General features: G+C 40.6%; 1 protein-coding gene across 1 annotated transcript in view; it reads right to left on the bottom strand.

The window, feature by feature from the left end:
• SLC25A24 (solute carrier family 25 member 24) overlaps positions 1–13,674 on the bottom strand; it is a 32,194-nt gene extending 18,520 nt beyond the window's left edge. The window contains exon 1 of the mRNA XM_063426089.1: positions 13,479–13,674. Within this exon, the coding sequence (XP_063282159.1) occupies positions 13,479–13,661 (183 nt within the window). The 5' untranslated portion in view covers positions 13,662–13,674. The remainder of the gene's footprint in view (positions 1–13,478) is intronic.
• Between the last annotated feature and the right edge of the window lie 2,027 nt (positions 13,675–15,701).

Raw genomic sequence — 15,701 nt, 5'->3', positions numbered from 1 at the left:
TGCAATAAACTAAGCAAACTGACTATAATCCGATATTATACTGAAACAAATACAGTCCTGCATGGTTATTATAATAGATTACATTGAATGTTTTCTCGTTTACTGTAGTCATTTTGATATATAAAAATAATTTTAGTTTGCATTTTGTTTAATTTTTGTAATCTTTTTCAGAAAGGGAAGGTTACAAAAAAACAATATAAACACAAGGAATAGAAAGGGGGTTAAATGTATTTGCATGAGTCACAGTACAATGAGCCACATCAGATAACCTTTGGTACAAACATGAATAACTTCAGATAAGGTATCTTCAATAATTGCCTTCCAACCATGCAAGATCTCATTCCTAAACCCTTATCCCATCACCATTTAATGCCCCCACATTCAATTCATAAGCCAAGAAAAGCTACTGGCCACACACACACAGACACAGACAAAAACAAACAAACAAACAAAAAAAAAAAACACAACCCCCCCCTCTAAAAAAAAACCAAACAAACAAAAAAAACTTATTTACTCAGTTTTATGAATTGAGAGACCAGTTCAATGATTCCTAATTGAAGCCTTGGGCCAATAAAAGGTGGGTAAAGTGATCAGGCACATGTTTAGGGTTAAAAGGACACTATAGTCACCAGAACAACTACAGCTTATTGAATTTGTTCTGGTGAGTAGAATCATTACCTTCAGGCTTTTTGCTGTAAACACTGTCTTTTCAGAGAAAATGCAGTGTTCACATTACAGCCTAGTGATAACTTTACTGGACACTCCTTAGATGGCTGTTAGAGATCCTAACTGGGTCATGGCTGCCTAAAATGCATCCAAACATTCAGTATCTCCACCCTCTGCATGCAGACACTGAACTTTCCTCATAGAGATGCACTGATTCAATTCATCTCTACGAGGAGATGCTGATTGGCCAGGGCTGTATTTGAATCATGCTGGCTCTGCCCCTGATCTGCCTCTTCGTCAGTCTCGGCCAATCCTATGGGGAAGCATTGTGATTGGATCAGGCTACCACTTCTGATGTCAGCAGGCAGTGGGCAGGTCAAAGGAAACAGTGACAAAGCCAGCAGCTCCAGACTTGAATACAAGTAAGATTCTACTATATTTAGGGAGGCATGGGGGGGACCAGGGTGGCTAGTTGGTGGTTTTAACCCTATAGGGTCAGGAATACATGTTTGTGTTCCTGGACCTATAGTGCACCTTTAAACCATTTGACGTGGTGTAACCCCTTAAGGTATGACAACTTTTGCGAAATTCTAAATTCCAATCTCTTTTAGTACAATCTTAGTTTTGCTCAGAGCATGGGTTTCAGGGACCTTGTTTGCATATCGGGGACCAGAAACTTCTCTTTTTGGAGTGCTGGAGAGTACCTTTAAAAAGGAATGCGGTTTGCATTAAAACAACCAACATATTTGCACTATATAAGTTGGCTCTTTGTGCATGATCAATGTGTACCATGAAAGTGCTAATTTCTGTTTAGCTATATCACATGAATAAGAGCTTTGTACATTGCAAGGACATCCACGTCACATACGTAGTTTTGCACATGACCATTCTTGTTCCCTCTCTTCTAAGAAGACACTACCCCTACACCTTTCTAAGAAACCAGCCAGCACATTAAAGCAGAGGTTATAGACAAACCTTCTAGGATAAATTAATTTCTGAAGCAGCAAAGGCACTGCAGTATAAGGTTCCAAGGAGACTTTAAAATTAAAATCACAACACCATCTGCAGAGATGTAAAAAACAAACAAAAAAACAACAACACTATTCATCCAACTTGACCCCTTACTTTTAACTGTTTGTCTACCCATTATATTGCATTAAAGAATATGTTGAAAAGTGTCTGAAACCAAGTGCCTCCATGTTGGCGTCCTGTCAGTTATAGTACATGACAGCCAGTATAGAGAGACTGGTATTTGAGATTCTGACAAATACATCATATCTAGCGCAATATAAAGTGTACAGCTTGTCCTATTCCAACACAATCTGTATTTTAATAATGTTAGAGAAAGTATTTTCCTGTGATCACTAAAATGTACCGATATATGACCTACTACTACCAATGCATCTGATGTGTCTAATTGTGTGTCAGTGTGGTGTGTATTGAATTAAAAAACATTTGTAAACATTTAAACTTTTAATATTGTAATAATTGTAACACTTTTGTATTTTTACTTTTGCATTTGTTAATGTGTTGCATTTTGTTAAAAAAAAACAAAACAAAGAAACAAAGAAATGCACAAAGCTCAAATAGAAAACAAATAAGTTCCTGGACCAATTGTTCGAGGCAATGCACTCACGCAGTGCCAGTTTACATCTAGGAATAACCACACAAATCCCACCACTCCATCCTATTCAACGGGTAGAAGAGAACAATGTAGGGACAAAATTGAGAGATCCGTTAAAAAAATAAAAATATTTCATCAAAGACCCAAGCACTGCCCATAAAAGACTACCAAGCACCATTATTCAATCACTTAAAGGCCAATTCACTTTTGATTGGAGACAGACCCACCTTACGTACGTAGGGGTTAAGATCACAACCACCATCAGGGGCATAACAACACACAATCTCTCAACACTGCCACAGATGTGCAAACAACTAGTTTCCAAGTGGAAAGATGTACTACTTACATGGTTAGGTAAAATCAATGCCATCAAAATGACAATATTACCGAAACTGTTGTATATATTTAGAATGTTGTCACTTCCACTAGCACCAACTCTGGGTAAACAAATACAAAAAAAATCTATCGACATTCATATGGGGTGGTGGGGGGGGGAGAGAGTCCCACTCAATCTATTACAAACCCCAACGCAATCAGGGGGACTGGGCTTCCTGCATATTCTAAACTACCACAAAGCAAACAATCATAGAAAGCGCTATCAAACTACATGCTCCTAAAGGGTCGTTACAATGGGCAGATTTGGAGAACACATATAACCCAGCATATTCCGCTATAACCTATATGTGGACACCCATAAACTTACGTACTAAGCCATGCGCACTCTTGCCACTTACTAAATTGACAATACACATGTGGGACCAATTGCACCGACCGCAAGCTAATAGTGACAAGTTTCTGAAATGGGCACCCTTAACGGCACTTAAATCTATCACCATGGTTATCATTAACCGGTTGGATAGAACTGGGTATCACCCGCCTTACAGACCTATGCTCACAGGGGAACTTTCTATCCTTCCCAGCACTACAGACTAAATATAAATTACCTCCGTCATATATATTTCCATATATTCAATTGAAAAGTATATTTTCAGACAGGGTGCTTCATACCTCTACACAAGTACCGGAGCACGGCACGGCCTTGTTCCAAATTTATGATACATGTAATAAAAACCCGATCAAGGCTAAGTCCTTATCTCTTAGCTATGCAGCCTTTGGTCAAAATACACACCAACCAGAGTTTCCGTTTATAAATCAATGGCACAAAGAACACCAGCTACCTATCGAGAAAGATCAATGGTTGCAATCGCTCACAGCCATGAAAGGCTCCACATCTTGTTACTCCCACATAGAGGCTCACAAGAAATTTATATATAGGTGGTATCTTACACCAGACAGATTGAAAAAGATATTTCCGCTCTCCTCACCATTGTGTTGGAGATGCAAATTGTCTAGAGGTACAATGAGCCATATCTGATGGCAATGCCCCAACATCGAACCCCTGAGGAAAGAATCTCAAACATTGTGCAATTTGTTGGATGTTCTACAAAGCCCCTTATCTTTAGAGATGAGCCTTTTTCTGTTATTCCCAAAGCACATCTCCCCATCTGATAAACAATTACTTATACTTATTACTCTGGCAACACGAAACCTTATAGCGAGTTATTGGAAGAACAGGGATTGTCCAACGCGGACACAACTATACAACAAGATAAGAATTTTTAAGATATGAAAGGATGTCTTTCACCACGTCTAAGCATAGAGAGATCACACATACTAATTGGCAGAGGTGGACAGATATCTTCACACCAGCGGCCAATCCATAGCAGAGAACCACAACTCGAACCAGTTCTTTACATAGGGGTGACCCGGAAACTTGTTCTTTGGCTGTATAGTTCTATAATATTAAGGTTTTTAGACAGGGCGATGACGATAGCAGTAATAAAGCACTGCACTAATACGAGACATGATCAATCTGTAGCCAGACTTACCTAATTTGTCAGGTTCCTAGGCCTGGGTCTTACCATAACAGTATTACAAAGGACGAGAAAGGCAATTGTGATGTATAATTGTAATACAGGATTGTGATATCTAATTGTAATATAAGATTGTACAAAAATATTTTGATATGACACAAAAATTGACACATTGTGTGCATGGATATTACCCCTCACTTCTTCCCTTCTGAACCCTGTTTATTTCTTGAAATAAAAAATTCAATAAACTATAAATTTAAAAATAAAATAAAAAATTATTACTTTACAGAAGAAAATAAATAAATAAATAAATAAATAAAGAGGAGGATACATGGATTATCACTCTAGAGTTGTGTAGATAATACATTTAATAGTTTAATAATTTATTTACAGCCATCCATTAATTGAAGTTATACTATTGCACAAAGCCATGTTTCAAGATACTATTTACATAAAGCATGTCTTAGCACTGTAAACCTGTGCTTACAAAGTTAGATTTATTATATATTGTGAATTATGTGGGAACAGGCAAGACTACCATACTGTGAATCAAGGTGTATTTTGAAGAACAGCTTAGTCCTTGTTCTAGTATGAAAAAGATTGCCTTAATTATTAGATCCACTTTAAGGAGGTAATCAAGTAGCATAAGCCAATTGTATCTTAAAAGCCTTACATCATCTCTATATCTTAAAGCACAAGTTTAAAAATGGATCTATCATCAGAAAAAACAACATTATTTTTAAAATGGTCTGTATCCCCTCTTTACCATTGCTTTTAATTATTCTGTTCGGCAGTTTTTAGAACAAGAAATGATAATCATAGAAATATATCCAAATATGCATGAACATTTCGCACACAGATAAAAAGAACCACTTCCTGCTTCAAGTGGTAAAGCGAACTAAACAGACTACAAATAAATAAAATGGATATCCCCTGCATGTTGCCTTAAATGTAAAGAACTCAGTGAGGAAACCCTGGTTTGCATTCACAGTTTAGTGAATGCGCTGGGCCTTCTAAATAACCATAAAATTAGCCAAACAGCATACATTGCTTTTTATTTGATTATGCTTCTATGATATATATCTCTCTGAAAGTGGAAATCCTCAAGGGTACATGGCAGAACTAGTTAAATTCTCTCATAGAAACCAACCTCTGCAGTAGTAGTGACCCATCCATTGGGGTATGTTCTAAAAGCACAGTATGGTCATCAGGCACAAATGATAGAAGATGTATTCATGTATAGACAGCATTGACTTTCTCGATCATACCCTATGTATTGAAAATGGTATTTCATGACTTTTCTTAAAGGACCACTATAGGCACCCAGACCACTTCAGCTTAATGAAGTGGTCTGGGTGCCAGGTCCAGCTAGGATTAACCCTTTATTTTATAAACATAGCAGTTTCAGAGAAACTGCCATGTTTATAATGGGGTTAATCCAGCCTCTAGTGGCTGTCTCATTTACAGCCGCTAGAGGCGCTTCTCACTGTGGTTTTCACAGTGAGAAGACGCCAGCGTCCATAGGAAAGCATTAATAATGCTTTCCTATGGACTGGCTGAATGCGCGTGCGGCTCGTGCCGCGCATGCGTATTCAGCCGATGACGACAAGGAGGAGGAGGAGAGGAGGAGGAGAGTCCCCCACCCGGCGCTGGAAAAAAAATAGATAAATTTAACCCCTTCCACCCCCTAGAGCTCGGCGGGAGGGGGACCCCGAGGTTGGGGGCACCCTCAGGGCACTATAGTGGTCCTTTAATATTTCAGAGCAGCCTTGTATTTGATTTTTATGTATTTTAGTTTGCCATTGTTTATAGATGATGTATATCAATACTTGATGATAATTATATAAATCTAACAATCGCCCCCTGCCACGACCCAAATCTTTATGAAATGATCAGAAAGAGTAGTTATATTCTTTTAAATTCAAAAGTAGTCGATATATAGAAAACCAAGTAGGAACGACTGCTATGGGAATAAACCATTGTTTTGCTCATTGAGAGGCAAGATGTGCGACAGTACAGCACGAACGTGGACTCCTTTGCGAATGAAGCACCAGGAGTAGAAGATCATGCACCTGAGGGGGACAGCATCACCTGACCTACACACTGGTCTTTAAGTGGCAATGTCACCATCCGGTCTTTGCAAAATATGCATAGAGTTACAAGGTGATAGAGCCATTTTATATCATCAGAAACACAATCATGTATTCCTGACCCTATAGTATTAAAAAACACTATCTAGCCCCCTCGAAATCCCCATAAATATAGTAAAATATTATATAGAGTGAAACGTAGTGTACCAAACGGGGAAACTGGGATGAGTAGCAAATTGTAAATCAGAATTACTCCAGATAAAGAGGAATCTTAAATCTCTGATATAGAAACAAAAGGTCAAAAATAAAAAAAGTGTTTTATTATTATAAGAATATTACAAATTGCCACTGGGAATAACCCAATTTGCTGTATACAAACAGAATAGTGGAGAACCAAAAGTGAAAAATAATAAAGGAACAGTATATACCAAAATGTAAAATCTTGGCTGACATCATCTCAGCAAATCGCAATGCTCTCTCATATGAAAGCATTGGATTGGCTGAGATTGTCAATTTTGATTATCTCAGCCAAGAAGGCGGGCTGAGGGGGGAGGGGTGGACCAGCCAAACTCCACCCCGGCCAATGAGCATCTCAAAGGTGCAGAGGGTGGAGACACTGAATGCCGCAGAGTGGGCAGCACTGCCCCAGGAAGCACCTCTAGTAGCCATCTGAGGAGCAACCACTGGAGATGTTCCTAGGCTGTTTCTCTGAAAATACAGTATTTACGGCAGAAAGCCTTCCGGGACGGACCCAGAAAGCACCTCTAGTAGCCATCTGTCAGGATTCCTCCATATTGTCTCGGAACTCCTCCATATTGAATTCATCCCAATCAGCATTAACTGTATGACTTCCAGGTTTCGCCGATCAGTCTCCGCCCATGCGTCTGACGTCACACGCTTCCCTTCAAACCGCATCTAAAGTGCTCAAGCAATCTTTGTGGTTTGATGTGCTCTCGCTACATTGTTGCCGCTTCGCTACAGAACTCTGCTAACCTGGATTTCCTGTGTACCGAACCTCTGGCTTTGCTCTACTCCACTCTCCCTCTCATGGAACAGACTTAACTTCAGATTCCTGCCTCTCTTCACTTACTTTAGGGAACCATAAGTCATTCTACTCTGGAAAGGACTTCAACTCCCATCATTCATGAAAGGAAAGATAAGTTCTCCAGTGATTGCAATTATTCATTGGTTCTTACTTTAAGTTATCTGAGGAGGATAAGGAATACTAAAGTCTGCCCTCTGGGATTCTCCTTGCTATCTCTTTTGAATGCCATTTGCCAAATTACTCAAATGTTAATTATTACTACTTTAGTCTAACGACTACAACCACTTTGCATACCAGGACATATTTCATTATCAAGTTTATTTCTTCAAGTTAAAAGAATGTTACTTTGTACTTTATATTGACGTTTAATGGACTTTACTGCTTGTTGCTAATTAAGCATTCCTCATTTTCATTTGCAACCATCTACCATTTTTCTTACAATGTTATACTTAAAGGGAATCTCCAGTGCCAGGAAAACAATCAGTTTTCCTGGCACTGCAGGATTCCTCTCCCACCCCCCCCCCCCAATCCCCAGTTGCTGAAGGGGTGAAAACCCCTTCAGTGACTTACCTGAGGCAGCGACATGTCCCACGTCGCTGCATGCTCCTCCCCCGCCGCTCCACCTTCTGCCTATGTCGGCCGGTGGGCGTGGGCCCACCGGCCGAGGAGACCTAATGCGCATGCGCGGCAATGCCGCGCATGCACATTAGCGCACCCCATAGGAAAGCATTGAAAACGATTTTCAATGTTTTCCTATGGGGAATTGAGCGACGCTGGAGGTCCTCACACAGCGTGAGGACGTCCAGCGACGCTCTAGCACAGCAGGAAGTTCCCTCTAGTGGCTGTCTAGTAGACAGCCACTAGGGGAGGACTTAACCCTGCAAGGTAATTATTGCAGTTTATAAAAAACTGCAATAATTACACTTGCAGGGTTAAGGGTAGTGGGAGTTGGCACCCAGACCACTCCAATGGGCAAAAGTGGTCTGGGTGCCTACAGTGTCCTTTTAACCAAGATTCCCATTCTTCATGCATTATTAATTTTAAAACATTATTGCTGCAGAAGACTGCGGAGGTTAAAGTTCTTTATTTCAATAAAATATAATTTTCTTAAAGTGACAGTATCCAATTAGATTTTTCACCTGCGGTTGAGTTTCAAATAATTTTCTCATGAGAGTATTACACCATCTGAGGAGTGGCCACTGGAGATGTTCCTAGGCGGTTTCTCTGAAAAGATAGTATTTACAGCAGAAAGCCTTCAGGGATGGACTATACTCACCAGAAAAACAACATTCATCTGTAGTTGTTCTGGTGAATACAGTGTCCCTTTAAATCAGTATTGAGAAAGTAAGAAAATGCAAACATTTGATCTATGAACACATTGTTTGTACAAACAGTCTTTTCCAAGCATATTAGCCAAGAAATATCTTGGCATCTTGCAGGACAGATTCTTCCAGATGCCTATTTAACAAATGTAAAAAGTTCCCTTAGCAGGAAAAAACAAGTTGAAAAGTAATCATTTGAACCAATTTTTAGTTTTTTTTGGCAAATATATATTTATTTTCCAACCCAGGTCTGCAAATAAAATTCCAGCACAACTGAAAGATACCATAAGACATCAGTGTAGCACTCTCGCACGCCTGTGCGACAGTACAGCATGAACGTGGACTCCTTGCTAATGAAGCACCAGGAGTTGAAGATCATGTACCTGAGGGGGGACAGCATCAGGTAAGTATTACTGACTTGGTCTTATTGGCAAAGATAAAAAATATGGAAGAACCCCTCGGAAGTGACAGGGCTGCTTTAAGATAACCATTGGCCTTTGTGAAATTTCTCAGGTACACAAAGGTTTTGAATATTCTGGCAGCTATGCATGCACTTTTATAATATCTTCATTACTCCTGATTGATACTGTAGGGGAAAGTTTTATAACCTGGGCAAAGTCTTTTTGTTAGACATAAGGATAGAATTCACCGGTCACAATTACACGATAGGGTAATAACTAACTAACTAACCAGAATTGTATCCGTTTTCTCCATCAATTCAGTGTACTGGCTAGTTTATCCCATAAGTACCAGAAAGGATGAGCAGAGCTACTTAATTCCTTAGTAAGGATGGGAGTATATTGCTGGTAGTAGGTAGATAAGGGTCAAAGAGATTCTACAAGTTCAAATACACTATAGCTTATTTAGTACTATTTAATTTGTCTCCCATGTGAAGATTAATATAGGACCCACCGATATTGGGGTACTGTGACAGAGTTGTGGGCCTAGTACAATATAGCCATATGGTAGACCTGAATCCCCACATTTGTTTGCAGAGATAGGCGATTTTAACCCCTTAAGGACACATGACATGTGTGACATGTCATGATTCCCTTTTATTCCAGAAGTTTGGTCCTTAAGGGGTTAAGTAGGCTTATAAAATTTAAAACTATTTGTATATGTGGGCTTTTGCATAATCTGTATATTACATTGCACTAGCACAGCCACTGTGTGTGATACAAATGAGCTTGGCTTTCATGCTTATCTGTTATGCTTCACTATGGGGTATGACATTGCTGCAGGTAAGCATGTGCGTGTGGCATTTAAATTTTTTTTTTCAAAAAATACAACAACAAAAATCACCAACAACCAAGGCTTGAGTGTCCTGGAGTTTGTCAAACTGTTGGAACGGGATGTCGAGGTCTGTTTTATTTTCGTTCTACTGTACTTATCACTCTATAGTCCCACTTTAAAGTAACACTATAATGTTGACAGTACAGATTTGTATGCCCAACACTATAGTGTTAATCTAGCTATGAGGGTGAGATTTACTTACCCCTCAACCCTTGCTGCGTCAGTCTCCCTCTTGCAGACACACCTCTTTGGCTGAGATAATTGATGGGGTAAGTAAATCTGAGGATCTCAGCCAATCCAATTCTTTCCCATAGCAAAGCACTGGAAGTCTAGTCCGCATGCGTGGCAAAACTCTGCACTGCGCAAATCAGATGGTCTCTGTGAGATAATCTTATTGAAATAGAGTTTTAAAACCCTGCACTGTAAATATTGCAGTTCATGCAGAATGGCAATGCGTTCACTTAAAGCAAAGGGGATATGGCACCATGACCACTTCATTGAGATTAAGTTGGCTGGGTGTCTATATTGTCCCATTTATGGGCAGAGCGTAAGCAAAATTCAATTTCAGGTGCTAAACTAATTTACACATAAACCATCTGTCAAAATAATCCCACAAGGGCAAACATCATGGACAGAGTAATTCAAAATGGCTGCACTCAGATAAAGAGATCCAGTGCAAAAAGAAAAAGGCAATAAATAGAAAATAAAGACAGTGCAACTTTCAATGACTATTTCAGTAACCTTCTCTACTTAAAGGACCATTATAGTGCCAGAAAACAAAAAACAAAAAAAAAACAACAAGTTTTCCTGGCACTATAGGGTCATTAGGTCCCCCCCACCCTCAGGGCCCCCCTCCCGCTGGGCTGAAGGGGTTAAAACGCCTTCAGCCACTTACCTTTCTCCAGCGCTGGTCTCCCTCGACGCTGGGGAACTCTCCACCCCCTGCCGCGCACATTCAATCCGCCCATAGGAAAGCATTACTCAATGCTTTCCTATGGACGTCCAGCGTCTTCTCACTGTGATTTTCACAGTGAGAATCACAGAAGCGCTGGATTAACCCTCAGTGAAACATATAGCAGTTTCTCTGAAGCTTCTATGTTTTCAGCTGCAGGGTTAAAACTAGAGAGACCTGGCACCCAGACCACTTCATTGAGCTGAAGTGGTCCTTTAAGGGAAACAAAGTTTAATTTTAGTTAATTAGACCTTTTTTCTTTTCTGGTAGGGCACCTGTTAAATGAGGAGGCCTGAAAGAATACCCCAGAACATTTACCTTGCTGAGTGCTTTGTGTCTGGCATCTGTCATATTATTGGCAGTTAATAAAAGTGCTTATATCAATAAATATTGTCATCTTTATCATTTGAGCTTTTCTGTGGGAGTGTAAATATACTTTGTATCTTTATTTTGGTACTGTAGCTGATTTTTACGAGTGACCAGATACATTGTATTCCTACAGAGCAGCTGATTTCCATGCACTAACTTTGTAGCAGTTGTCTATACTGCAATAGAAAGTTATTTCATTGGAAAAGAGAGAGTTGGATTTTTGCTCTGAACCCACTAAAAAGGAAGAGTCTGATCCTCCCAGAGCGGTGCTGTTTGACTGGTACATATAGCCAATCATTACTTGTGAGTTGTAGCAATGCAGGGTTTTAGAAGGAATTTTTCTAACAGAATTGCACTGTTATTTGTGGGGGTTTTAAAAATTTGTTTTAAAGAACAAGAAAATTCTATGTGATGTATAAGTAAACACTAAAATAGGGATTTGTGCACCATTTCTATGTTTATTATTTTATTCGGTATGATAATTTCACTGAAATTCCAACCCAGTAAGACATACTAAGAGAGTAGGTACTACTTTGTCTCAGTATATTTTGCTCCAGCTGACAGAAGGGGGTGTTTTTTGTCAAGCTTGTCACTTCTCAGTGACGGCTGTAGGTAGGGTGTACTAACAAGAGGGTGGTCCGCACAAGACGGCACTTAGTAGGGGGGTGCCACTATGTTTGGTACTGAGGCCCATGCGGTGCAATCTCCGGGTAATCGGCATGAGGGGAGCATACTGCAAAGCGCTCCTCTCCTGCCGGTCACTCCATGCAGCGTGGCAGAGCAGGCAGACCGCGGAAGAGTCTGTTTCCTCTATGCGGTCTGACAGGAAGTGCTCACTGAGAACAAACTACTTCCTGTCAGACCGGGTAGAGGAAACAGAGACTTCTCCACCATTTAAAGGCTAAGAACCCCTTTGCAGGTGTTATGGCTTACTTAGCTGATTAGAGTGGGACACTGTGAGCCTAGAATATTGCACCTTTTCACAATATTCTAATTTACGGGGATTGTGGATTTGGGGTTTTCATGAGCTGTAAGCCATAGCCAATGCATACTCGGCCATGCTACATAGTGGGAGGCGAGGCTGAGCAGGCAGAAGAGGAGGGGGAGGCGCAAAGAGGCACACACAGAGGGGCCGAGGGGGAGGCGCACACAGAGGGGCCAAGGGGGAGGCGCAAAGAGGCACACACAGAGGGGCCGAGGGGGAGGCGCAAAGAGGCACACACAGAGGGGCCGAGGGGGAGGCGCAAAGAGGCACACACAGAGGGGCCGAGGGGGAGGCGCAAAGAGGCACACACAGAGGGGCCGAGGGGGAGGCGCAAAGAGGCACACACAGAGGGGCCGAGGGGGATGCACAAAGAGGCACACACAGAGGGGCCGAGGGTAAAAGGTGCAAACAGGGACTGAAGGGGAGGCGCAAAAAGGCACACAGAGGGGAAAGGGAAAAAAAACACGCAGATGGGTTGGTGGAGGAACAGACGCCTGTTGGGGGAAGAAAAAAAACCAAGCCAGCCAGTGCCAAGACACTAGGAACACCCCTCAAATTAAAAATTATTTGTGGTAAACTTATAGTCAGTTTGCAAAATAAAAGATCAAAACAACCAAGTTGGGAAAAATCTCGAAACTTGGTTACTTTGACACAGATTTAGCCAGCTCAACACAGTTCATAGTTTAGTTGGTAAGCCAGTGTAACAATAACAACTTCTCCAAGACAACCCAGATATTTAGTGGATTACACAGGTTTAAAAATAAACATTTATGTATGCACTATAATTGCTGTAGGTCACCATTCTGGATTCACATTACAATAACTGCAACCTGGCCACACCCCTTGAGCAAAGCTACATTTAACCCTTTCACATATTTCCTCCCAAATGCAGCCCCAGCTGTTGCAGAACTACCATTCCCCTAATGCTTTGCAAACCTTACCGCTGGCAAAGCTTCACGGACGTTCTTGCAATAGATTGGGCTCTTGTGCCATTTTCTGGAATGCAATATGTAGTAGGTCAGTTGCCTTTTTGAGAAATTATTTTACTTATATAACATTTTAACGGTTTGACTCTCAGATCAATTGATTCAAATGTATTCTCAGCTCTGTGAGTTAAGTGAATGGATTGCGAATTGAGTGCAAGCTCCTGGGGGTAGATCAGCTCTTTTCCAGGGCCACAGCCCTGTATCCCCAAACAGAAGTTCCCTGCAGCAGGGGTATCTGCAGAAACTCAAGAAAACACCCCAGTATATCTTACCTCTTCCGCGCCTTTGCCTGTAGGCATCCCCATAGCTCGGAGCCCCTCCTGCAGCTCTGTGATGTCCACTTTGCCATCTTTGTTAATGTCCAGTTTATTGAAGAGCTCAGCATACCTGGAGTGGGTATCTGAACCGCTCTCACAGAACGTTGGGGTAAGCAGCATTCTCTTTATATGTTCCATTAGAATGGGAGGAAGAGCACACTAGCTGGGCTGGCTTTGCCAAGATCTTCCTTGTAAAGTAGTTTCTTGGGTGCAAGAGGCAGTCTGGGGGTGCTGGAAAAGAAAGGCCAAAAAAAGAAATGTAGAATTGCAAGCCTGCCAGTAGTATGACAGAAGGACACCGCCCAGAGACAAGGAGGGATCTACACTATCTGGGAGGACCCTGCAGGGAATTCCCTGTACAAAGTGGGAGGGTTGGTGACTTGTTACGACTAATAGAGCTCTGCTTCCTCACTAACTCAGCCCTACGCTCTGCATGTTTTGGCATCTTTCCAATAAGTGTTGCCCTTCCTCGTTCTATCACACACCTCTTTCTAATTGTCTGTGTGCCACTCCCTGTTTATGTCCATCGTTTGAAATGTTCAGTCTGTATATACAAACGTAAAGGGTAAACCCAAATTTCCTTTGCCAATGCAGAATAAAGTACAGAGCTGGTAAAGCCCAGGTGGACTGCAGCACTTATAACTCCAAGCCAGACAATGTTAAATTGCCAGGGTTTTTCTTTTTTTCAATAAAATGTGGAAATTGTCTGGAATTTAATCTGATTTAAAAAAATAAATAATAATAATTAAAAAATTTGGTCCAAAATAGCCACATTCCCTACCAAACGAGAGAAATCACAATGTCTCCTTCCTGGTAAAATATTTTATAAATAAATAGATCAATCTTTGTTTTATTTACTTTATATTGCCCTATAAGTCTACTGAGGGCCTGTGCAAGGATTTTCCGCTACACAGATGCATTTTGTCCCTTTCCCCTTTTGTATTTTAAGACATCCCAACATCCAAAAACTCATTTCAGGGAGGTGACTTCACCAGCCAATGCACACCCTCCCACATATACACCAAACATGTATGACCAAGGACATGACATTTTATTTTGAGGGAACACAACTATTTATTTAACAATATATTGCTACTATTAACACAGAGACGTGCACACACCTTGTCAGACATATATACACACACTGACATATACACAAACCTTTCCACACAAATACACACACACACTCTCTCTCCCGCCTCTCTGTGTCCCACAAGTGTCTCTGGGCGTCACATATGAAGTGTGCACATGCATACCAAAAAGGCAGGTATCTCTGCAGGGCAGCCAACCAAAGCACTATAGGTAAAGCACTATTCAAGTTCTCTTGTACAGAGAGAAATACCTTGGAAAAGCTTTGCTTAGTGTTTTAATAACATGGTTGTGCTGTGTTTTTTTTTTTTTTTTAATTCTTTATTTTTTTTGAGTGCAATGAGAATAACAGGTTTGTACATTGACATTTGACAGAATGCGGAATGACAATAGGTAAACATGTGAGGTCAAGAAGCGTTGCACTCTTTTTTTTTTTTGTAGTAATACATGCTTATTCATCTGAGGATTGTAATTAAGTAGTGATACTAACAAACGTTTAACCATGCAAAAAGATAATACAGTTAGACTTTCAAGCTGGGGTAGTACTGAGCAGCGTAGGGCTGCACGCAGGTACTAGACATCAGTATCAGCACTAGGTCCACGATAGGATTGGCAAAAACACAGTAATAGGTCGCGCTAAATACAAATAGATGTGTAATAACAATGTAAATTAAATAAATAAAAAGATAAAATAGAACAAGATCAGAAAGACAAAAAGAATAGGAATAAAATTATTAATATTAATATAAATCCACTTGCACACACTCTAACAGTAAGGAATGGAACAGTTATAATGAATAGTCCCAATACTTAATAGTCTGCTTGTATATTCCAATAAATAGGTGCAAGGCTTGATATATAGGAATTTCCAATGAAGAGAATGGATCTTCTAATTCATGGGGTGTCTTGACTCCGTGGTATACATGGAAAGACAAAGCAAAGAAACTCCAATAGTGCAAACTGAGGACCAATAAGAGCAGGGTGAATATAGGGGAGGTATATTACTCACCTATTATTGAGCATAAACTAGCTCAAGTATAATAAGCATTCAGTGGCGTCTGCCCCCCACTGACGGGATAAGGTGAAGAT

The sequence above is a fragment of the Pelobates fuscus genome, chromosome 7, assembly GCF_036172605.1.
Source record: "Pelobates fuscus isolate aPelFus1 chromosome 7, aPelFus1.pri, whole genome shotgun sequence".
NCBI lineage: Eukaryota > Metazoa > Chordata > Amphibia > Anura > Pelobatidae > Pelobates > Pelobates fuscus.
This window is presented reverse-complemented; position numbering and strand designations above follow the sequence as displayed.